At 38.8% G+C, this 26,595-nt stretch overlaps 1 protein-coding gene across 3 annotated transcripts in view; it reads right to left on the bottom strand.

The window, feature by feature from the left end:
* RNF216 (ring finger protein 216) overlaps positions 1-26,595 on the bottom strand; it is a 174,340-nt gene that overhangs the window by 138,244 nt on the left and 9,501 nt on the right. For all 3 annotated transcript variants that reach the window (XM_059037336.2, XM_059037334.2, XM_059037335.2), the window contains exons 2-3: positions 16,195-16,330; positions 4,048-4,181 (exon numbers count right to left, since the gene is read on the bottom strand). In XM_059037336.2, the coding sequence (XP_058893319.1) occupies positions 4,048-4,181; positions 16,195-16,261 (201 nt within the window). In that variant the 5' untranslated portion in view covers positions 16,262-16,330. The remainder of the gene's footprint in view (positions 1-4,047; positions 4,182-16,194; positions 16,331-26,595) is intronic.

Below are 26,595 nucleotides of genomic sequence, written 5' to 3'. Positions count from 1 at the left end.
AAGGTAAAGTGAATACTGATTGTATAAAACAAAAAAACACGGGGTTTAAAACAATGTATACAGGGGCTTCCCTGGTAACACAGTGGTAAAGAATGGACACGGGTTTGAGCCCCGGTCCGGGAAGATCCCACATGCCACAAAGCAACTAAGCCCATGCGCCGCAACTACTGAGCCTGCGCTCTAGAGCCCGTGAGCCACAACTACTGAGCCCTTGTGCCACAACTACTGAGCCTGCACTCTAGAGCCCATGCTCCCCAACGAGAAGCCACCGCAACGAGAAGCCCACGCACCGCAACAAAGAGGAGCCCCCACTCTCTGCAACTAGAGAAAGCCAGCACACAGCAATGAAGACCCAATGCAGCCAAAAATAAATAAATAAAATAAATAAATTTGGGCTTCCCTGGTGGCGCAGTGGTTGGAGTCCGCCTGCCGATACAGGGGACACGGGTTCATGCCCCCATCCGGGAAGATCCCACATACCGCGGAGCAGCTGGGCCTGTGAGCCATGGCCGCTGAGCCTGTGCTCTGCAACAGGAGAGGCCACAACAGTGAAAGGGCCGTGTACCGTAAAAAATAAATAAATAAAAAATAAATAAAATTTTAAAAATGTATACAGAATTAAAATATATTTAAAAAAACCAGTATTTAAGTTGGGAGGTGAACAAATAGAGTTAAAGTTGTTTTAAAGTCTTTACAATCCCCAGAGTTTAAAACACTAATAAACATTAGTGCTGAGGCCTCTATGTGAGGAAGCCTGAACTAGCCTTTAAAATAGACCATATGGGGGGACTTCCCTGGTGGTCTAGTGGTTAGGACTTCGCACTTCCACTGTAGGAGTCACGGGTTCGATCCCTAGTTGGGGAACTAAGATCCCGCATGCCACACATGGTATGGCCCCCAAAAAAGGTTAAAATAGGTCATATGTAGTATTAGACATGATACCAAAACAAGTGACAAAGGAAAAAAGAGATAAACTTTTGTGCTTAAAGGATACTATCAAAGAAGTAAAAAGACAATTCACAAAACTAGAAAAAATACCCACAAATCAAGACATCTGATAAGGTACAGTATTCAGAATATATAAAGATTCACTAATAAGACAACACACTTTAAAAATGAGCAAAGGGGGACTTCCCTGGTGGCGCAGTGTTTAAGAATCCTCCTGCCAATGCAGGGGACAGGGGTTCAAGCTCTGGTCCGGGAAGACCCCATATGCCGCAGAATAACAAAGCCCACATGCCACAACTACTGAAGCCCGCATGCCTAGAGCCCATGTTCTGCAACAAGAGAAGCTACCGTAATGAGAATCCTGCACACGGCAATGAAGAGTAGCCCCTGCACGATGCAACTACAGAAAGCCCGCACACAGCAATGAAGACCCAATGCAACCAAAAAGAAAATTTTTAAAAATTTAAAAAACAAAAAAAACGAGCAGGGTTTCCCTGGTGGCGCAGTGGTTGAGAGTCTGCCTGCCGATGCAGGGAACACGGGTTCGTGCCCCGGTCCGGGAAGATCCCACATGCCGCGGAGCGGCTGGGCCCATGAGCCATGGCCACTGAGCCTGTGCGTCCGGAGCCTGCGTTACGCAACGGGAGAGGCCACAACTGTGGGAGGCCGCGTACCACAAAAAACAAAAACAAAAACAAAAAAACCAAGCAAAAGATCTGCATAGACATTTCTCCAAAGATATACAAATGGCCAATAAGCACATGAAAAGATGCCAACATCATTAGCCATCAGGAAATGCAAATCAAAATCATGAGATACTGCTTCACAACCATGAAGATGGCTGTAATAAAAAAGATAGACAGCAATTATTGGTGAGAATATGGAGAAGTTGGAACACTCACACTGCTGGTAGAAATGTAAAATGGTGCTACTACTGTGGAAAACAGTCTGGGAGAGTAAAATAGAGTTACCTTGTCATCCAGCAATTCCATTCCTAGGTATATACCTGCTATGGTCTGAATGTGCCCACTCCCTCTGCCTCCAAAATCATATGTTGAAATCCTCATCACCAAAGGTAATGGCAGCAGTAAGGGGAGTCTTTGGGAGGTGCTAAGTCATGAGGGTAGAACCCTCATGAATGGGATTAGTGCCTTTATAGAAGAGGCTCCAGGGAGATTCCTAGCTCCTTCCACCATGTGAGGACACAGTGAGAAAGTGCCAGCTATGAACGAGGAAGAGGACTTTTACACGATCATGCTGGAGTCTTAATCTTGAACTTCCCAGCCTGCAGAAGTGTGAGCAATAAACTTCTGTTATAAGCTACCCAGTCTGTGGTATTTTGTTATAGCAGCCCAAATGGACTAAGCCAATACTCAAGAGAAATGAAAACGTATGTCCACAGAAAAACTTCTACATGAATGTTCATAGCAGCATTATTCATTATTCATAATCACAAAAAAGTAGAAGCAACTCAAATGTCCATCAACTGATGAAAGGCTAAATAAGATGTGGTATATCCACACATCCTACATCACAGAAGATCTTGAAAATGTTATGATAAATCAAAGAAGCTGGTCACAAAGGATCAAATAGTATATGATTCCGTTCATATAAAATGACTAGAATAGGCAAATCTATAGAGACAGAAGTGGTTAGTAGTTCTTAGGACTGGGTGGAAGAGAAAGGAGGAGGGAAGATAATGGTTAGCTCATCAAATCAAGAAACAAGGCTAAAAAAACACAACTACACTACCAAATCTTTAAAGAGTCTAGAAAACTAGACTGTTCATGAAGTCAGAATAATGTTTATAAAAAATTTGTCAAGGACAGCCCAGGCACACACACACACACACCCCCATGGGCCAATCTCACTCGTGAGATCTATGGAGAAAACTCTAAATAAAATCTTAGCAAATAAAATCTAACAGCACATTACCATCATATTGTAATACTATTATCAAGCAAAGTCTGTCCAGAGACAAAATAATTTAACCACATTAACAGATTTTTAAAAAATCACATAATAATCTCCACAGATGCTGAGATTGAATTTGATAGAATTCTACATTTACTCATTAATAAAAGCTTGAAATAAAGTGGGTAGCTACTTCCTTAACATAATTTAAAAACGGTATCTCAAGCAAAAAGTCACCATCACACTTAAGAAGAAATATTAAAAGTATTCCCATTTATGTCAGTGGCTATTTTTCTTATTTCTATTACTGCTATTACTTAAAAATTTTGAGGACTTATCACTTAATATAATTAGAGAAGTATAAAAACTGGAAAGGAAGAAACTGTAAGTATCATTATTTACAGATGGACCAGATACCATTCCTTGGGTCAACTGAAAAATGACTACAGACAATAAAAACAAGCTGACTGATTATGAAATTAATATAAAAACCAACAAACTTTTAAATTAAAAAAAAAGGTTAAAAAGGTACACAGAAGAAAAGATGCCATTTACAAAAGCAAGAGAAAACATAAAATAACCAGGAACAAACTTAAAAATGTTTAAGATCTATAGTAAGAAAAATTCAAAATGCTCCGGCTGAGGAATATAAAAGGTTAGACTGAAAGACAAAACTTGTTCTTAGTTAGAAAGGGTCAATATTATAAAAATTTTCTATAACAATGAAATGTTTTAAATTAAACAAACTACCTATCTTTTGGAATTAGAAAAGCTGACCTTAAAATTTGCATTAAAATATAAGCACAAAATATCCTGGATGAGTCTGAAAAATACAGAGTAATAAGGGGAGATGGGCACTATCTGATATTAAGATACATTATAAGGACATAGTAATTACAACACTGTGGACTAGTACATGAAGAGTCAGAACAATAGTGCAAAAGTTAAGTCCAGAAATAGACCAAAACATATGGCTTCTGACTTCTAAGCTAAGGGGACATCAGGCAGGGTATAAAAGAGGCTGTTCTCAGAAATGTAGAACAAGTGCAAACAAATAGTGCTACAAGTGTAGCACAAGAGGTGCTCTCAGCTGTTCTGTAAGGCCCCTACCCACTACTGAGTGGCTGAAGAATCAGATGATTCACTTGCAGTATGCCTCATCACGTTAAGATTTAGAAAACTCACTTCCGCCAGGATGACATCATCATCCAGGTCCTCTTCATCATGCTGCTGAGGAGCTGGGGTGACCAGCATTGGAACCCCTTCCTCATCAGAGGAGTCAGATATGGTGATGGGTCCATCTCTGAGACTGATCCAGTCTAAAAGTAGGCAGAGAACACTGTTAGGAGGAGGTGGGCATAATCACATTGTCCTTTAATTCAACTTTGGCATGAAAAGGGTCAAGCCTAAAGCCAAGTTTACAGCTATTGGAGTGTTAACTTATCTCCTCAAGCAGCACATGCACCCAAGCATTAAAATGAGCCATTTTTCCATGCTGATCTTTGCCAATAATTCATTTTGGGAATCACCAGAGAAAATCTGACAATTACTATGCTCAAGATTATCAACTGTTTCTTATACTAGACTGGAGGAATCTGTTGATAAAATCTTCTCGACTGCTCATTTCTTAAAAGTGAAATCATGGCCTCCCATCTCCTATTCTTCCAAAGGAATATAAAACACTGCTTTATTCAAACTGATAGGTGTGAAAAAACTTTCACTCAGAAACAGTAAAATTTTCACTTAATGTTTAAAATATTAAAATTTGCTCACCTTAGACACAAACCTTAAGTATCACTTACGCAAACGTATTTCAGTGTTTTAGTCAAATACCCATTTATCATCTATGACAGTAAGCACTTTAACTTTCCTGTTTCCTTTTAAATGTAACCAGAGTTAAACTAACCATCTATTGATAGATGTAATGATTCTGTTAAAGGTCTCCAACTCCTTTTATGTCTGAAGACAAAGCACGTTTGATATGAATTACTGGATAACACAAATTAATAATTCCTCCACTAAAGCTCTAATATTTTTCTCAAGGTTAATGCCTCATGTATTTTTATGTTACCCAACAATTTGAAAAGCAATATAAAACCAATTATCTCATTTCATTCCTGTAACAGGGCTGTGGTAATGCCAAGACAGTAGTTTAAAACAGGTACGTCCACGGGATCTAAGGTCAGACTGCCTGGATTCCAGTCTCAGCCCTATCACATACTAGCTATATGATGCCATTATTTACTTCTTTAGGCATCCATTTCCTCAACATTAAAGAAAGGCTAACAACACTGCCTACTTCAAATAGCTGTATTACCTAAAATGCTTGTTTATTATAGTACTTGACACACAGTGAAGTTGCCTGATTTTAAGTCCAATGCTACCTACACAGAAACAACCAACTGAACTGAGGGCCTGCAGAAGTACATTATAGAGGATTTCTCTTAAACCTGCATAATGAATCCAAGTGATTATCACCATCACCTGCTGAAACCCTACTAAAATGATAGTGAAGGAACTTTTAAAAAGTATAACCTCTTAAGTACACAAAGAAGAGAAAAGGAGATAATAGCCAGCAAGAGATTTAAACAAAATTCTGGAAAACAGCAGATTTACACATGGCAAGAGCTCTAGAAGAGTAGATAAGGCTCAAACCCACAGCCTGAAGCAGGGGCGGCCAATCAGAGGTGGCCTAATTCATGTTGCAGAATCGTAGATTTCCCTGAATAACTGTTCTCAATTACTGTATGCCTTTGGTCATTTCCAGTCTTTAAATGGTTATTTTAGACAATTCTGTCTAATTTTACCATTGATTTTGGGGAGAACATTTGCCAAGCTTCTCACTCAGCCAGAAGACCCACACTGTGGAGGTCCATTCTGAAGAGCCACTGAGGCAGAGTCACTAGACACCAGGCCAAGAGAGGAAAGAGGTGTCACTGGAACAGCCATAATGAGTAAGACCCTGGGGCTGCCTTCTGCCGCTTGGCTCCCTGCATGCTGGCAGTCTTAGATTCCACATTCAAGACACTGTAGATTCCTCTCTGGAAGAAATGGCCCAAGAAAAAGACACAGACAACAACCGTGGGGCACCCAGCGAAAAAGCTGGTTTTAAACCTATCACCTTACAGTGAAGCCCAATGGTTGACAAGATACTCTCCAACATACCACATATAAACACATTAGCTTTTAGAAATATACTTAAAAATTTTAAAGTATAACAGAGCAAAGGCTATGAATTAACACAAAAGGCCCACACCCGTGTGACCATCACAAAGGTTTGTAAATAAATTTCTTGCACATTAGTAGCCTAAACTACTCACATTAGTTCCTGAAAATACATTCTTTCGATTCTGGCTTCCTTGCAAACATGTCTGAGATATATCCATGCTGTTGCATGTTACAGTATGCAGTCTTCTTTGCTGTATGTAATTTGCTATATGAATATATCATAAGTTACTTATTCTTCTGTTGACAGACATTTGGGTTGGTTCCAGTCTTGCCTGTTTTGGATAATGCTGTTATGAACACTCTTGTATATGTATCTTGATAGACTCATTTCAGTTGGGTACATTCTAGGAGAAGTGCTGAGCCACAGGGAAAGCATATGTTCAAGTTTAGTGGACAATGCCAACCAATTTTCCAAATTGTGCCAATTTACACTCCCACCAGCGGTGCAGGAACTTGAAACTTGTTTTGTGGCTCAAAATGTCGATTTTGGTAAACACATTGGGTGCAACGTTCAATATATATTTATTTATTTATTTAAAACATCTTTATTGGAGTATAATTGCTTTACAATGGTGTGTTAGTTTCTGTTGTATAACAAAGTGAATCAGCTCTACATATACATATATCCCCATCTCTCCTCCCTCCCACCCTTCTGGATGGTCACAAAGCACCAAGCTGATCTCCCTGTGTTATGTGGCTGCTTCCCACTAGCTATCTATTTTACACTTGGTAGTATATATTAGTCCATGCCACTCTCTCACTTCGTCCCAGCTTACCCTTCCCCCCCTCCCCATGTCCTCAAGTCCATTCTCTACATCTGTGTCTTTATTCCTGTCCTGCCCCTAGGTTCTTTATAACCTTTGTTTTTTTTAGATTGCATATATATGTGTTAGCATATGGTATTTGTTTTTCTCCTTCTGACTTACTTCACTCTGTATGACAGATTCTAGGTCCATCCACCTCACTACAAATAACTCAGTTTCATTTCTTTTTATGGCCGAGTAATATTACATTGTATATATGTGCCACATCTTCTTTATCCATTCATCTGTTGATACACACTTAAGTTGCTTCCATGTCCTGGCTATTGTAAATATAGCTGCAGTGAATATTGTGGTACACGACTCTTTTTGAATCATGGTTTTCCCAGGGTATATGCCCTGGGAAAAGTTTTTTTAATGAACATCCATACTGTTCTCCATAGTGGCTGTATCAATGTACATTCCCACCAAGAGTGCAAGAGGGGTCCCTTTTCTCCACACCCTCTCCAGCATTTATTGTTTGTAGATTTGGCCATTCTGACTGGTGTGAAGTGACACCTCATTGTAGTTTTGATTTACATTTCTCTAATGATTAGTGATGTTGAACATTCTTTCATGTGTTTGTTGGCTATCTGTGTATCTTCTTTGGAGAAATGTCTATTTAGGTCTTCTGCCTATTTTTGGATTGGGTTGTTTGTTTTTTTGATATTGAGCTGCACAAGCTGCTTGTAAATTTTGGAGATTAATCCTTCATTGGTTGCTTCGTTTGCAAATATTTTCTCCCATTCTGAGGGTTGTCTTTTCGTCCTGTTTATGGTTTCCTTTGTTGTGCAAAAGCTTTTAAGTTTCATTAGGTCCCATTTGTTTATTTTTGTTTTTATTTCCATTTCTCTAAGAGGTGGGTCAAAAAGGATTTTGCTGTGATTTACATCATAGAGTGTTCTGTCTATGTTTTCCTCTAAGAGCTTTATAGTATCTGGCCTTACATTTAGGTCTTTAATCCATTTTGAGTTTATTTTTGTGTATGGTGTTAGGGAGTGTTTGAATTTCATTCTTTTACATGTAGCTGTCCAGTTTTCCCAGCATCACTTATTGAAGAGGCTGCCTTTGCTCCACTGTATATTCTTGCCTCCTTTATCAAAGATAAGGTGACCATATGTGTGTGGGTTTATCTCTGGGCTTTCTATCCTGTTCCATTGATCTGTATTTCTGTTTCTGTGCCAGTACCATACTGTCTTGATTACTGCAGCTTTGTAGTATCATCTGAAGTCTAAAGTATCATCAGGGAGCCTGATTCCTCCAGCTCCGTTTTTCTTTCTCAAGACTGCTTTGGCTATTTGGGGTCTTTTGTGTATCCATACAAATTAAAAAAATTTTTTTGTTCAAGTTCTGTGAAAAATGCCACTGGTAGTTTGATAGAGATGGCACTGAATCTGTAGATTGCTTTGGGTAGTATAGTCATTTTCACAATGTTGATTCTTCCAATCCAAGAACACGGTATTTCTCTCCATCTGTTTGTAGCATCTTTAATTTCTTTCATCAGCGTCTTAAATAATTTTCTGCATACAGGTCTTTTGTCTCCTTAAGTAGGTTTATTCCTAGGTATTTTATTCTTTTGGTTGCAATGGTAAGTGGGAGTGTTTCCTTAATTTCTCTTTCAGATTTTTCATCATTAGCATATAGGAATGCAAGAGATTTCTGTGCATTCATTTTGTATCCTGCTACTTTTACCAAATTCATTGATTAGATCTAGTAGTTTTCGGGTAGCATCTTTAGGATTGTCTATGTATAGTATCATGTCATCTGCAAACACTGACAGCTTTACTTCTTCTTTTCCAATTTGGACTCCTTTTATTTCTTTTTCTTGTCTGATTGCTGTGGCTAAAACTTCCAAAACTATGTTGCATAATAGTGGTGAGTGGACATCCTTGTCTTGTTCCTGATCTTAGAGGAAATGCTTTCAGTTTTTCACCATTGAGAATGATGTTTGCTGTGGGTTTGTCATGTATGGCCTTTATTATGTTGAAGTAGGTTCCCTCTGTGCCCACTTTCTGGAGAGTTTTTATCATAAATGGGTGTTTAATTTTGTCAAAGCTTTTTCTGCATCTACTAAGATGATCATATGTTTTTTACCCTTCAATCTGTTAATATGGTGTATCACACTGATTGATTTGTATATACTGAACAATCCTTGCATTCCTGGGATAAACCCCACCTGACCATGGTGTATGATCCTTTTAATGTGCTGTTGGATCGTATGATAGTATTTGGTTGGGGATTTTTGCATCTATGTTCAGCAGTGATACTGGCCTGTAGTTGTCTTGCTTTGTGACATCTTTGTCTGGTTTTGGTATCAGGGTGATGGTGGCCTCATAGAATGAGTTTGGGAGTGTTCTTCCCTCTGCTATATTTTGGAAAAGTTTGAGAACGACAGGTTTTAGCTCTTCTCTACATGTTTGATAGAATTCGCCTGTGAAGCCATCTGGTCCTGGGCTTTTGTTTTTTTTAGAAGATTTTTAATCACAGCCTCAATTTCAGTGCTTGTGATTAGTCTGTTTAAATTTTCTATTTCTTCCTGGTTCAGTCTCAGAAGGTTGTGCTTTTCTAAGAATTTGTCCAGTTCTTCCAGCTTCTCCATGTTATTGGCATATAGCTGCTTGCAGTAATCTCTCATGATTCTTTGTATTTCTGCAGCATCAGCTGGTACTTCTCCTTTTTCATTTCTAATGCTATTGATTTGAGTCTTCTCCCTTTTTTTCTTGATGAGTCTGGCTAATGGTTTATCAATTTTGTTTATCTTCTCAAAGAACCAGCTTTTAGTTTTACTGATCTTTGCTACTGTTTCCTTCATTTATTTCAGACCTGATCTTTATGATTTCTTTCCTTCTGCTAACTTTGGGTTTTTTTTGTTCTTCTTTCTCTAATTGCTTTAGGTGTAAGGTTAGGTTGTTTATTTGAGATGTTTTTTATTTCTTGAGGTATGCTTGTATAGCTATAAACTTCCCTCTTAGAACTGCTTTTGCTGCACCCCATAGGTTTTGGGTCACTGTGTTCTCACTATCATTTGTTTCTAAGTATTTTTTGATTTCCTCTTTGATTTCTTCAGTGATCTCTTGGTTATTAAGTAGTGTATTGTTTAGCCTCCATGTATTTGTATTTTTTGCAGATTTTTTTCTTTTAATTGGTATCTAGTCTCACAGCATTGTGATCGGAAAAGATACCTGATGCGGTATCAATTTTCTTAAATTTACCAAGGCTTGATTTGTGACCCAAGATGTGATCTATCCTGGAGAATGTTCCATGCGCACTTGAGAAGGAAGTGTAATCTGCTGTTTTGGATGGAATGTCCTATAAATATCAATTAGATCTATCTGGTCTATTGTGTCATTTAAAGCTTCTGTTTCCTTATTTATTTTCATTTTGGATGATCTGTCCATTGGTGAAAGTGGGGTGTTAAAGTCCCCTGCTATGATTGTGTTACTGTCGATTTCCCCTTTTATGGCTGTTAGCATTTGCCTTATGTATTGAGGTGCTCCTATGTTGGGTGCACAAATATTTACAATTGTCGTATCTTCCTTCTTGGATTGATGCCTTGAACATTATGTAGTGTCCTTCCTTGTCTCCTGTAATAGTCTAGTTTAAAGTTTATTTTGTCTGATATGAGAACTGCTCCTCCAGCTTTCTTTTGATTTCCATTTGCATAGAATATCTTTTTCTATCCCCTCACTTTCAATCTGTATGTGTCCCTAGGTCTGAAGTGGGTCTCTTATAGACAGCATATATATGGGTCTTGTTTTTGTATCCATTCAGCCAGTCTACGTCTTTTGGTTGGAGCATTTAACCCATTTACATTTAAGGTAATTTATCGATATGTATGTTCTTATTACCATTTCCTTGATTGTTCTGGGTTTGTTATTGTAGGTCTTTTCTTTCTCTTGTGTTTCCTGCCTAGAGAAGTTCCTTTAGCATTTATTGTACAGCTGGTTTGGTGGTGCTGAATTCTCTTAGCTTTTGCTTGTCTGTAAAGGTTTTACTTTCTCCATTGAATCTGAATGAGATCCTTGCTGGGTAATCTTGGGTGTAGGTTTTTCCCTTTCATCACTTTAAATATGTCCTGCCACTCCCTTCTGGCTTGCAGAGTTTCTGCTGAAAGATCAGTTGTTAACCTTATGGAGATTCCCTTGTATGTTAAGTTATTTTTCCCTTGCTGCTTTTAATACTTTTTCTTTGTATTTAATTTTTGATAGTTTGATTAATATATGTCTTGGCGTGTTTCTCCTTGAATTTATACTGTACGGGACTCTGTGCTTCCTGGATGTGATTAGCTCTTTCCTTTCCCATATTAGGAAAGTTTTCAACTATAATCTCTACAAATATTTTCTCAGTCCCTTTCTTTTTCTCTTCTTCTTCTGGGATCCCTATAATTCAAATGCTGTTGTGTTTAATGTTGTCCCAGAGGTTTTCGAGACTGTCGTCAATTCTTTTCATTCTTTTTTCTTTATTCTGCTCTGCAGTAGTTATTTCCACTATTTTATCTTCCAGGTCACTTATCTCTTCTTCTGCCTCAGTTATTTTGCTACTGATTCCTTCTAGAGAATTTTAAATTTCATTTATTGTGTTGTTCATCATTGTTTGTTTGCTCTTTAGTTCTTCTAGGTCCTTGTTAAACGTTTCTTGTATTTTCTCCATTCTATTTCCAAGATTTTGGATAGTCTTTACTCTCATTACTCTGAATTCTTTTTCAGGTAGACTGACTATTTCCTCTTCATTTGTTTGGTCTGGTGGGTTTTTACCTTGCTCCTTCATCTGCTGTGTGTTTCTCTCTCTTCTCATTTTGCTTAACTTATTGTGTTTGGGGTCTCCTTTTCGCAGGATGCAGGTTTGTAGTTCCTGTTGTTTTTGGTGTCTGCCCCCAGTGGCTAAGGTTGGTTCAATGGGTTGTGTAGGCTTCCTGGTGGAGGGGACTGGTGCCTGTGTTCTGGAGGAACAGGCTAGATCTTGTCTTCTGCTGGGCAGGACTGCATCCGATGGGGTGTTCTGGGGTGTCTGTGACCTTATTATGATTTTAGTCAGCCTCTCTGTTAATGGGTGGGGTATGTTACTGTCTTGCTACTTGTTTGGCATAGGGTGTCCAGCAGTTTAGCTTGCTGGTCGTTGACTGGAGCTAGGTCTTGGCATTGAGATGGAGATCTCTGGGAGAGCTTTTGCTGTTTAATATTACATGGAGCCAGGAGGTCTCTGGTGGACCAATGTCCTGAACTTGGCTCTCCTACCTCAGAGACACAGGCCTGACACCCAGCTAGAGCACCAAGACCCTGTGAGCCACATGGCTCAGAAGAAAAGGGAGAAAAAAAGAAAGAAAGAAAAAAAATTATTAAAATAAAAAATAAATTATTAAAAATTAAAAAATTAAAAAGTAATTTAAAAAAAACAGACGGACAGAACCCTAAGACAAATGGTAAAAGCTAAGCTATACAGACAAAATCACACAAAGAAGTATACACATACAAACTCACAAAAAGAGAAAAAGGAATAAAATATATATATCATTGCTCCCAAAGTCCACTTCCTCAATTTTGGAATGAGGTTGTCTATTCAGGCATTCCACAGATGCAGGGTACATCAAGTTGAGTGTGGCGATATAATCCGCTACTCCTGAGGCTGCTGGGAGAGTTTTCCCTTTCTCTTCTTTGTTCGCACAGTTCCTGGGGTTCAGCTTTGGATTTTGGCCCACCTCTGCATGTAGGTCACCTGAGGGCATCTGTTCTTTGCTCAGACAGGACGGGGTTAAAGTAGCAGCTGATTAGGGGGCTCTGGCTCACTCAGGCCAGGGGAGGGAGGGGTACAGAATGCGGGGCGAGCCTGCGGTGGCAGAGGCTAGCGTGACGTTGCAACAGCCTGAGGTGCGCCGTGTGTTCTCCCGGGGAAGTTGTCCCTGGATCACGGGACCCTGGCAGTGGCGGGCTGCACCGGCTCACAGGAAAGGAGGTGTGGACAGTGACCTGTGCTTGTACACAGGCTTCTTGGTGTCTAGCAGCAGCCTTAGCGTCTCATGCCCGTCTCTGGGGTCCACGCTGAGAGCCACGGCTCGTGCCTGTCTCTGGAGCTCGTTTAGGCGGTGATCTGAATACCCTCTCCTTGCACACCCCAAAACAATGGTCTCTCGCCTCTTAGGCAGGTCCAGACTTTTTCCCGGACTCCCTCCTGGATAGCTGTGGTGCACTAGCCCCCTTCAGGCTGTGTTCATGCAGCCGACCCAAGTCCTCTCCCTGGGATCTGACCTCTGAAGCCCGAGCCTCAGCTCCCAGCCCCTGCCTGCCCCAGCGGGTGTGCAGACAAGCCTCTCAGGCTGGTGACTGCTCGTCAGCACCCATCCTCTGTGCAGGAATCTCTCCACTTTGCCCTCTGCACCCGTTGCTGTGCTCTCCTTTGTGCCTCTGAAGCTTCCACTCCCCCCCATGCCCTGTCTCCGCCAGTGAAGGGGCTTCCTAGTATGTGGAAACTTTTCCTCCTTCACAGCTCCCTCCCAGTGGTGCAGGTCCCGTCCCTATTCTTTTGTCTGTTTTTCCTTTTTTCTTTTGTCCTACACAGGTACGTGGGGAGTTTCTTGCCTTTTGGGAAGTCTGAGGTCTTCTGCCAGCATTCAGTAGGTGTTCTGTAGGAGTTGTTCCACATGTAGATGTAGTGTTTTTTATTGTTTTGTTTTGTTTTTTTGCGGTATGCGGGTCTCTCACTGTTGTGGCCTCTCCCATTGCAGAGCACAGGCTCCAGATGCGCAGGCTCAGCGGCCATGGCTCACGGGCCTACCCATTCCGCGGCATGTGGGATCTTCCCGGACCGGGGCACGAACCTGTGTCCCCTGCATCAGCAGGCGGACTCTCAACCACTGCGCCACCAGGGAAGCCCCGGTAGATGTAGTTTTGATGTTATTTGTGGGGAGGAAGGCGATCTCCACGTCTCACTCCTCCGCCATCTTGAAGGTCTCTCTCTACTCACACTCTGGGTGTATGACTGTTGTCTCCTTTTCTTCACACCCCAGGGCTCTTTGCTCAAAAATGGTGACCAGGTTCAGCTTAGAGACAGCAACACCTGGTGCGTGGCCTGGAGGGCAGACAGGGTTTCAGCCACCCGGGTCTGTCCTGGTGCGTGGCCTGGAGGGCAGACAGGGTTTCAGCCACCCGGGTCTGTCCCGAGTACAGTGGCAGTCCCATATATGTTTATTATGTCAAGTTTGTTGACTGTGTTCTTCCAGTGTTCCATATTCATACAAATGTTTCTGTGTACTTGGTCTCTCTCAGTTATTGAAAGAAACATGTTAAAATCTCCCATTTTGATTGTAGATTTGTCCAACTCTCCTTTTAGTTCTGTCAATTCTTCCTTTGTATATTTTGATACTATATTACTACTCTATACAGATTAGAATTGTTCTGTTTTCCCAAACTCTATCTTTCCCAGAACTCTTTATCTGTATCAACACTTCTGGCTGGATTGTTTATTTTAGCTAATAATATATAGACTTAACAGATCTGTCTTGAGGGCTACTGTTTGCATAATGTATCTTTTTAAAATTATTGTACTTTTAACCTTTCTTTCTTTTTTTTTTTTTTTTGCGGTACGCGGGCCTCTCACTGTTGTGGCCTCTCCCATTGCGGAGCACAGGCTCTGGACGCGCAGCCTCAGTGGCCATGGCTCACCGGCCTAGCCGCTCTGCGGCATGTGGGATCTTCCCAGACCAGGCACGAACCCATGTCCCCTGCATCGGCAGGGGGACTCTCAACCACTGCACCACCAGTGAAGCCCAACCTTTCTTTATTTTACCTTTATTTTTGAGGCTATCTTCACTGGATATAGAATTCTAGGTGAATATTATTCAGCAATTAAAAGGGATTGGATTACTGATACATGCAACAACATGGATGAATCAAAAAAATTATGCAGTGCAGAAGAATTCAGGACAAAGAGTAAACACTGTATGATTCCATTTACATGAAACTGTATAGTGACGAAAAGCCAATCAGTGGTTTCCTTAGTTCAGGAGTGGGGTGAGGACTACCTGCAAAGGGGCATATAGGAATCTTTCTGGATATGTTCTACATCATGATTGAGGTGGTGGTTATATGGGTATATTAATTTTTCAAAACTCACTGAACTATACACTTAAAATGTGTATAGTTCCTCACGACAGAATTCCTCACGATGGGTGCAAAATACACAAAACATGTCCAACAGAAAAATATACCTCTAAAGCCAATAACTTCCCAGAAGAAATTAGTTGTTCTTAAAGAAACTTTGTTGAAGTATATTTAAGACCCAGTTAAAAAAACAATCACGTTTATTTGAAATACATGTTCAGAAAATTTGGAAATGATCATACATACAAATTACAACTAGGATTTAAAACTTCCTAAATCACAACAAATTATGATTTTTTTGACTTATTTATTTTTTGATTTATTATTTTTATGATTTATTATTCTAACTACCAAGTTAGAATACACATTAATAAAATCCTAAAAAATTCAGTATTTTTGTTTTCATAATTTGCATAGCTTAAACAAATTTGTTTTTCTCAATTTATTTGCTTAATAAAATCTGCTCAATTTTAAATGATCTGAAAGCCCTATACACATAATTTACCTTCTGCTGGGAAAAAAAAAAAAACTTCTTCATAAGCACAAAATATTATCAACAGGAAAACACACAAAAAATGGTATAACTTTTTCCATGGAATTTATACTTATGATCTTTTCCTACTCATCAGCATAATGTTTTTCGTTTTAGTCTAGATGTAACTGTGAATTACAATCTGATAGGAAATTTCATATGCATTTAAGAATCTTAGAGAAATGTAGGCTCCCTTCTCTTTATGAATGGATGAAATTCCCCCAACTTTAAACTGTAAAGTCAAAGAATACACGTCCTAAAATTCTTTGTAAGGCTAAACCAGAATCTTCTGGCAAAAACGAAATTAAATATTGTATGAGGGACCAGAAGTGCTTTAGCAGCAGATTCAGTACTTTCAGAATGTACAGGCCTGGAGGAGCACTCCTCTGCAGTCACCATTCCTTCAAAAACTGAGAACTACCACAGTTCCCATACTCCTACCTCTTAAGATCTAATCTACTTGTGATAGAAGGTTCTTAAACTTCATTCATGCCAGCAGGAATCACCATTTGACACAAAATTCTAGTCTGATGAGTCCATTTAAACCTGATGTCCTGAGATCTAAAAATGAAACGTCTCTGGGTTTTACACGGTAGAGAACAGATTCATTTCAAAGACGATATAACTGTAACACTAAGGGAAAAAGCAATGATGAAAGAGAGAAAGTGAAAACACTTACCTCGTCCCCGGTGGCAGTGGAAGTTGTTCAAGTGAATTACCTCTTCATTGTTGTTTCCCTCTGCCATTTTCCAATGCTGACGTACACCTATGTGCTCATTAATATCTAAACATGGTGACTACCTGTTCCAAAGAGTCTGAAAAAGAAGAAAAAAAGAACACTAAAAATGAGGGGAAAAAAATGAGGGAATACCAAAACTCTTCCCACATTCCTGGTCAAGGTAGCATTCTAAGCTTATCATGAAAACACCACTAAAAAGAAAAATAGGGGCTTCCCTGGACACAGCTTCAATTACTGATCTGGGAAGATCCCACATGCCGTGGAGCAACTAAGCCCATGTGCCACAACAACTGAGCCTGCACTCTAGGGCCTGCGTGCCACAACTACTGAAGCCTGCGTGCCTAGAAGCCATGCTCCACAACAAGAGAAGCCACAGCGATGAGAAGCCCATGCCCCACAACAAAGAGTAGCCCCCTGCTTGCCACAACTAGAAAAAACCCTTGCGCAGCAACGAAGACCCAACGCAGCCAAAAAATAAATAAATAAAATAAATTTTTGTTTGTTTGTTTGTTTTTGTGGTTCACGAGCCTCTCACTGTTGTGGCCTCTCCTGTTGAGGAGCACAGGCTCTGGAGGCGCAGGCTCAGCAGCCATGGCTCACGGGCCCAGCCGCTCTGCAGCATGTGGGATCTTCCCGGACCGGGGCACGAACCCGTGTCCCCTGCATCGGCAGGCAGACTCTCAACCACTGCGCCACCAGGGAAGCCCAAAATAAATTTTTAAAAAAAGAAAAAGAAAAAGAAAACTAAGGGGACTTCCCTGGTGGCACACTGGTTAAGACTCTGCACTCCCAATGCAGGGGGCCCAGCTTCCATCCCTGGCAAGGGAACTAGATCCCACATGCATGCTGCGATTGAGAGTTTGCGTGCCACAACTAAGGAGCCCATATGCCGCAACTAAAGAGCAGGTAAGTGGCAACTAAGGAGTCCACCTGCTGCAACCAAGACCCAGCACAACAACAACAAAATAATAATAAATAAATAAAAAGAAAAAAGAATAACTAAAAAGCTAACAGAACAGGACTTCCCTGGTGGCGCAGTGGTTATTAAGAATCTGCCTGACAATGCAGGGGACATGGGTTCGAGCCCTGGTCTGGGAAGATCCCACATGCCGTGGAGCAACTAAGCCCGTGCCCCACAACTACTGACCTTGTGCTCTAGAGCCTGTGAGCCACAGCTACTGAGCCTGTGTGCTGCAACCACTGAAGCCCACACACCTAGAGCCTGTGCTTTGCAACAAGAGAAGCCACCACGATGAGAAGCATGCGCACTGCAACGAAGAGTAGCCCCTGCTCGCCGCAACTAGAGAAAGCCCATGCACAACAATGAAGACCCCATGCAGTCAAAAAAATAAAATAAAAATGTCTATCTATAGCAACTTATATAAAATAAATAAATAAATAATCAAAAAGCTAACAGAAGAGGAAAAATGGAAATTAAAAAATCCATTACTGCAAAGGAACATACAAAAGATCAGCAAAGGATCAAAGAACAGGCAGGACATATATTTCAAAAAAGTAAAATTAAACCAGAAAAATTAAAATAAACAAAAAAAGGAACTAAAAAACACTTTTTCAAAAAGTAAAATTAAAAACTCAATTACAGGGCTTCCCTGGTGGTGCAGTGGTTGAGAGTCTGCCTGCCGACAGGTTCGTGCCCCAGTCCGGGAAGATCCCACATGCCGCGGAGTGGCTGGGACCGTGAGCCATGGCCGCTGAACCTGCGCTCCGCAGTGGGAGAGGCCACAACAGTGAGAGGCCCGCGTACCACAAAAAAAACAAAAACAAAAAAACAAAAAAACCCCCAAACAAACCAAAAAAAACAAAACAAACAAAAAAACCCCCTCAATTACAGCAACCTACGGAATGGGTGAAAATATCTGCAAATCATTAACCCCTAATAAGGTGCTAAAATCCAGCATATATAGAGAACCCACAGAGATCAATGGCAAAATACCCAAATAATCCAATTTTTTAAAATGGGCAAAGGACCTAAATAGACATTTTTCCCAAATAAGATATTCAAATGGCCAACAGGTATATTAAAAGGTGCTCAACAGCACTAAACATCAGGGAAATGCAAATCAAAATTACCTCTGCCTGTCAGAATGGCTATCATTCATTCAAAAACTCATTGTTATGAGCGATAACAATGCTAGCAGGATGTGGAAAAAAGGGAACCTTTGTACACTGTTGGTGGGATTATAAGTTGAAACAGCCACTAAGAAAAACAGTATGGAGGTTCCTCAAAAATTTTAAAATAGAACTACCACATGATTCAGCAATTCCACTTCTGGGTATATATCTGAAGGAAATGAAATATCTTGATACTTTGAAGACATCTGCACTGCCATGTTCACTGCAGCACTATTTATAATAGCCAAGACATTGAAGCAACCTAAGTGTCCACTGACAGATGAATGGGTAAAGAAAATGGAATACTATTCAACTACAAAAAAGAAGGAAATCCTGACATCTGAGACAACATGGATGGACCCTGAGAGCATTACACTAGGTGAAATAAGTCAGATAGAGAAAGACAAATTCTGTATGATCTCACTTACATGTAGAATCTAAAAACAAACAAGCAAACAAAAAAACCAAAACTATTAAAAAAAGACTCACAGAAGAAGAGATCAGATTTGTGTTTACAAGAGGTGGGAGAATGGGATGAAGGTGGTCAAAAGGTAAAACTTGCAGGTATAAGATAAACAAGTACTGGGGATGTAATGTACAGCATGGGGACTAAGGCTAACACTGCTGTCTGGTGCATTTGAAAGTTGCTAAGAAGGTAAATCCTAAAAGTTCTCATCATAGGGAGAAAAAATTTTTTTCTTTTGGTATCTATATGGATGGATGTTAACTAAACTTACTGTGGTAATCATTTCACAGTGTATGTAAGTCAAGTCATTATGCTGTACAACTTTAAAAAATTCAACTGTAACAGAAATTATATTATATAAACAGACTACTACAATGAAAAGATAACATCAGAATGGATAAATGAAACCCAACTAAGTGTGTTTTACAAGATAAACACTGTAAGTACAAGAAAACTGAAATATTTAAAGAAAAAGGATAGAAAGCAAACATCAAACATTAACAACTCATCTAATAAGTTCTTAATTTCAGATACTGTAGTTTTTAGTTATAAAATGTCCATCTGAGGAAATGCAGATGGCTAACAGGCACATGAAAAGATGTTCAACATCGCTAATCACCAGGGAAATACAAATCAAAACCACAAAGAGATATCAACTCACATCTGTCAGAATGGCCATCATTAAAAAGAACACAAGGGGCTTCCCTGGTGGCGCAGTGGTTGAGAGTCTGCCTGCTGATGCAGGGGACACGGGTTCGTGCCCTGGTCTGGGAAGATCCCACATGCCGCGGAGTGGCTAGGCCCGTGAGCCATGGCCGCTGAGCCTGCATGTCCGGAGCCCGAGCTCCGTAACGGGAGAGGCCACAACAGTGAGAGGCCCACGTACCGCAAAAAAAAAAAAAAAAAAAAAAGGAACACAAATAACAAATGTTGGAGAGTATGGGAAGAAAAGGGAACCCTCGTACACTGTTGGTGGGAAAATAAACTGGAGCAGCCACTATGGAAAACAGCATGGAGGTTTCTCAAAAAACTAAAAATAGAACTACCATATGACCTAGCAATTCCACTCTTGGGTATTTATCTGAAAAAAACAAAAACGCTAATTCGAAATGAAACATGCACCCCAATGTTCATCGTGGCATTATTTACAATTGCCAAGATACTGAAGCAACTTAAGTGTCCATCAAACGATGAATGGATAGGGGCTTCCCTGGTGATGCAGTGGCTGAGAGTCCGCCTGCAAATGCAGGGGAAGCGGGTTTGTGCCCCGGTCCAGGAGGATCCCGCATGCCGTGGAGCGGCTGGGCCCATGAGCCATGGCCACTGAGCCTGCGCGTCCAGGGCCTGTGCTCCGCAATGGAAGAGGCCACAGTGAGAGGCCCGCGTACTGCAAAAAAAAACCAAAACAAAACAAAGATGAATGGATAAAGAAGATGTGGTATATTTACACAGTGAAATACTACTCAGCCATAAAAAAAGAACAAAGTTTTGCCATTTGCAGCAACATGAATGGACTTGGAGGGCATTATGCTAAGTGAAATAAGACAGAGAAAGACATATACTGTAAAGTATTACTTATTTGTGGAATCTAAAAAATACATCAAACTATTGAATGTAACAAAAAAGTAGGAGACTCATACATATAGAGAACAAAGCAGTGGTCACCAGTGGAGAGAGGAAAGGGGGGAGGGGCAATATAGGGGTAGGGGGAGATAAAGGTACAAAATATTAGGTATAAAATAAGCTACAAGGATATACTGATTGTACAACACGGGGAATATAGCCAATATTTTATAATAACTATAAATGGAATATAACCTTTTAAAATTGTAAATCACTGTATTGTACACCTATAACATATAATATTGTATAGCAACTATAACGTCAATAAAAAGTCCATCTGATTTTTAAAAATAAATTCTAGTTCTCTGTTGAAATTCTCTTTTTAACTAGTTTATCCCCCTGCTCTTTACAAAACCCATAAAAAACTGCATGAGTGCACTAATATCAGACAAAATGGATATTACAAGTATTATTACAGACAAGTAGGGAGATTTCATCCAGATAAGGTCAACTCACAGAAGATATAACAATGTTAAACCTGTATGAACTTAATAACAGTTTCAAAATATATATGGCTTAAATTGACAGACCTTAAAGAAATAAGACAAATCCACAACTACAGCTGGACAGAAGACTTGAACAGCACTATCAAACAGCTGACTTAACTGACATTTATAGATCACTCCACCTAACTACTGCAGAATACACATTCTTTTCAAATGCACCAGGAACTTTTACAGAACAGACTACATGCTGAGCCATAAAGCTAGCCTCAACAAATTTGCTGGGCTTGAAATCATACAGTACGTGTTGTATGACAACAGTCAGTAAAAGAAAGATAAATTGGAAATTACTAAGTATTAGAAATTAAGCAACCTAAACAACCCATGGGTTAAAAAAGAAATTACATTGAAAATTAGAACCTATTTTGACTGAACTGAAAGGTAATGAAAACAAAACACATCAAAATTGGTGGGATGGAATTAAAGCAGTGCTGAGAGGATAATTTACAGGTCCAAATGCATACTTTAGAGAAGAAAAAACAACCCCAAAATCATTGATTTAAGCTTTGATCTCAAGAAGTTAGAAAAAGAGCAGTAAATTAAACCCAGAAAAAGTAGACAGAAGAAACTTATAAGAGCAGAAATCGAAACAGATTATAAACATAAAACAGAAAAATCAAAGCAAAAAGGTTTCTCTAAAAAGATTAATAACATACAAAAAAATCTAAAAAGATTAATAAAATTGATAAAACTTTATTAAGAATGATTAAGAAAAAAACGTAGAAAACACAAATTACCACCATCTGGAATGTTAAAGAAGACATCATTACAGACTCCACAATATAAAAAAATACCATGAATAACTTTATACCACTTAATTTGAAATTTTAATTGAAATAAACTCCTTGAGACACAATTTATCAAAATTGAACAAAAAAATTAAATTTCAATAGATCGCTATCAAATAAAGAAACCAAATAAGTAATTAATAACCTTCCCACAAAGAATACAGCAAGCCCAGTAAAGTTTCCTAAACATTTGAGGAAGAATTATGTAACTAGTATTACAAAAACTCAGAGAACAGAAAAAGAGCAAACATTATTTCTGAAATCATTTTACGAGGCTAGCACAATTTTGATACTGAAGTGATGAGAACATTACTAGAAAGACTAGAATCTCTCATGAACTCAAATGAAAAATCCTAACCAAAGCAATGCAACGTTCATTATTAGAATAAAAGAAAATTACATAGTCACTGCAGTTGAAAAGAAAAAGTGTTCAAAATTAACACCTATTCACGACTAAAATCTCTCAGCAAATTGGTACTGGAAGTGAATTTCCTTCATCTAATTAAAGCCATTTCAAAAACACTAGAGCAATCCTCACACCGAAGAGTGAAACACTGAAAAGCTTTCTCTCTGCAACTGAGAAGAGTTTTTACCATTTTTTTGTCAACACTGTATTGGAGGTTGTAGCAAGTAGAGTCAGGCAATAAAAAGAAATAAAATATCAGGTTGAAAGGAAGAAATAAAAGTAGCATTATTTGCAGATAAGATTGTGATACTGATGCAAAGATAGAAAAATAGAACAGAGGGCTCAGAAACAGCCACATACACCTGGTCACCCACATAAAAACAAAGGTATTACTGAAATGCAGTGGGAAGAATGGCCTTTTCAATAAACATTGCTGGACCAAGTGGATGTCTATAGGGGAAGAAAATGAGCCTTGATACTTTCCTTTTACCACCCATCAACATCAATTCCAGATAGATTACCTGAAAGAGAAAACAATAAAGATACTGGAAGATTACAAGAGAACAAAACTATGTATATCTGTATGTGTAACTGTACACAGAGATATCACTGGAATAAGTGAATGAATGAAAAACAGAATCTCTAGATACATGGCCAATATACAAAAAATGAGCTAGTATGAAACAATTAGAAAAAAGACATTTTAAAAGAGTAACATCAAGAACAATAAAATAACAGGGATAAACACATTGAAAAATGTGTAAGACCTCTACACAGAAAACTGTAAAACATCACTGAGAGAAATTAAAGAAGAGTAAATAAATGGAGAGACATACACCTGTGGGTTGGAAAACTCAAGTTTGTAAAGATGTCAATTCTCCCCAAATTGGTCTACAAGTTTAAGACAGCCTTAGTCAGATTTAAAAAATGGTATGTACTAGATGATTCTAAAACTTACAGGAAAATGTAAAGAATCAAGAATAAGTAAAGCATTCATAAACAAAAAAAAAACATGGAGAATTTATACTACTGGATATTAAGTCTTATTATTATAAAGCTACAATAATTAAGACAATGTGGTATTGGCAAAAGAAGAGAAAAATAGACCAATGGAACAGAGTCCACAAACAGATTCATTCACATATGGATTTATGACAAAAGCAGCACTGCAGAGCAGTGGATAAACAAGATTTTTAAACTATATGACACTGTACTGGAAAATGATATTTTGGGAGGATAGGAAAGATCAAAGAACTATATACCTCTTCTGCATGCCTTAGACGAAAACAATTTCAGGTGAATTCTTGATTTAAATGGTAAGGTAAAATAATAAAGTTTCTGGAAGGTAAGATAAGAAAATACCCGCACAAATCGGAGCTGGAAAAAATATCTTAAACAGGAAATAAAAACGGCTGTCCACCAAATAAAAGACTGAAATATTGTACATTAAGATAAAATACTTCTGTTCACCAAAGAAATTATTAAAGAGTGAAAAGGCAAGACACTGGGAAAAGAAATTTGCAATACATATGACAAAGGCGCCTATCCAGAAAATATAAAGAACTCATACATATTAATTGAAAATAGAAAGAAAGAAAAAGAAGAATCAGACAACTTACAAGAAAAATGGGGGCTTCCTTGGTGGTGCAGTGGTTAGGAATCCACCTGCCAGTGTGAGAGACACGGGTTCAAGCCTGGTCCGGGAGGATTCCACATGCCACGGAGCAACTAGTCTTGTGCACCACAACTATTGAGCCTGCACTCTAGAGCCTGTGAGCCACAACTATTGAAGCCCGTGCACCTAGAGCCCATGCTCCGCAACAAGAGAAGCCACTGCAATGAGAAGCCTGCGCACCACAATGAAAAGTAGTCCCCATCGCTGCAACTAGAGAAAGCCCATGCGCAGCAGTGAAGACCCAAAGCAGCCAAATATAAATAAATAAACTAATTAATTAATTCCGGGAAGATGGCAGTAATGGCGGCACCACGGCTTTTAAATCTCACCAAATTTTCAAATAAAAACAGAAAAAAATTCCATGGTTACAAAAATTCCAGTTTACAAAAACAAAACAAAGGAGTCTCCACAAACTCCAAAATGCAAGCACATGAGGACAAACCATCAAGAGCCACACAATTTCTGAAGCATCACTGGTGCCTCAGAAAGCACAGGGTACCATTCAAATCTGAGAATAGTATCAATATATAACCCCAAATAACCAACAGGAATTCACTGGAAAGCACACAGGCCAATCTGAGAAAGGAGCTAATACTATGAAGTGGTTTTGCTCAATTCAATAGTGGGTAAGTGCAAGGAGGCCCTGACCCTGTAAGATCTGAAAAAGATATAGCAGTCTAGGACCCATGAAGTTTTGAAACTCATTAACCAGGACTCCCTAACAAGACACAACCCTATGAGAAGAAAATGCTGGGAACAGTTAAACTGAGTAAGATAGAGACAAAGGAAAGAGAAGTTAGGTCCAGATAAAAATAGAGAACAGAATCAATAAGTCTCAAAAAGCAAGCTGCCATATTTTGAACACTGTATGAAGAGGGAGCTCTGTGAAGTTAGAAAAAGTTATTCTAAACTACATCTTCTAAAAGTCCAAGAAATCATCTGTCAACAGAGGAATGGATAAAGAAGATGTGGTACATATATACAAGGGACTATTACTTAGCCATAAAAAAGAACAAAATAATGCCATTTGCAGCAACGTGGATGGACCCAGAGACTGTCTTACTGAGGGAAGTCAGACAAAGACAAATATCATATGATATTGCTTATATGTGGAATCTAAAAAAGGGTACAAATGAACTTATCTACAAAGCAGACACAGAGCTGCAGATGTAGAAAACAGACCTATGGTTACCAGGGTGTAAGGGGGGTAGGGAGGGATAAATTGGAAGACAGGGATTGACATATACACACTACTATGTATAAAATAGGTAACTAATAAAGACCTACTGTATAGCACAGGGAACTCTACTCAATACTCTGTAATGGCCTATACGGGAAAAGAATCTAAAAGAGTGAATATATGTATATGTATAACTGAATCACTATGCTGTACACCTGAAACTAACACAACATTGTAAATCAACTACACTCCAATAAAAAACTTTTTTAAAATATAAAAAAGCTAATTTCACTAAAAATTAACAAAGAACTGATGTCAAATCTCATATAAAGGTGTAAGAAAAACAAGAGGCAAAACATCCCTATAAACAATAACAACATGCCAGAAAGATATAACAACCTAAGGGTCACTAAAAAAATAATATAAGACATAAAATAACAACATAAATCAGAACTAGAAAAACTCAGAAATGAAGTGACATATCTCAGGAAAGAAACAGAAATTAAATAAAGTGTTTTAGGAATGCAGACTAAATTAGAAGAAACACCAGTGTTAATAAACACAACACATACTGCTTTAGGAGAAATGAAAGGTGAAAGGAAAATTTTAAATAGAAAAATGGAGAGATAAAGGAGCTCTTGAATAAACTGAAAGGGAAGAAAACAAAAAATTGTAACTGAAAAAAAAACTTTCCTAAAGTAAAAATGTTAAAGCTACATTTCAAAAGAGCACAGTACATACCTAAGGAAAGCAACCCAGAATGACAACCATCAAGACACATTCTAGTAAAATTACTGGACTTCAAAGAAAGAAAAAAACCCTTTAGCATCTGGGCTTCAGAATTATAACAGAAAAAATTAAGATTATTAACAGATTTTTACAGTGATGCTTTAAGACACTTGACAACAGATTAAGATCTTTAAAAAAAAACGTGAGCCATAGATTTTATATCCAGCAAAACTAATTTTAAGGAAAAACTGCACAAACTTAACAATGTACAAGAACTTCCTACAAGACTACTTATCAAAGACTGAATCCTGTCAGAATAAATTCCTGAAGAGGCTTCCACTGGCCAGAGATGGAACATTTTGAACTTCAGTAAAGATAATAATTGACGTGGTACAAACATCTTAGGAAAATGTATAAATGAAAATGTTCATAATTTTTTTAAAAGGTCATTTTCAGAAGATGATAGTCAACCAATACATAATCTTTAAAACTGGTAAAACAAAGGCAAAGAATCAGGCATTTTCTTGCCTTTTCTATATAAACTATATCACTGGATAACCAAATAGTAGATGAGGAAATCATTTCTTTATAAAATTATTCTAGTATTAATTTAAAAATTCAATTAAAATATCACCATTTGCAATCCTCAGTAATTTACTGGGCCTTGGAATTCCCTGGCACTCCAGTGGTTAGGACTTGGCACTTTCATTCTGGTGGCGCAGGTTCAGTCCCTGGTCAGGGAACTAAGATCCCACAAGCGGAAAAAAAAAAAAAAAATTACTGGACCTAGACATTGAATATCATTGACTGCTAACATCATAGAGACAATAAGACATAA

Source organism: Kogia breviceps, chromosome 14, assembly GCF_026419965.1.
Source record: "Kogia breviceps isolate mKogBre1 chromosome 14, mKogBre1 haplotype 1, whole genome shotgun sequence".
NCBI classification, from domain to species: Eukaryota; Metazoa; Chordata; class Mammalia; order Artiodactyla; family Physeteridae; genus Kogia; species Kogia breviceps.
The sequence above is the reverse complement of the archived record's forward strand: the minus strand, read 5'-3'. Positions and strand labels throughout refer to the sequence as shown.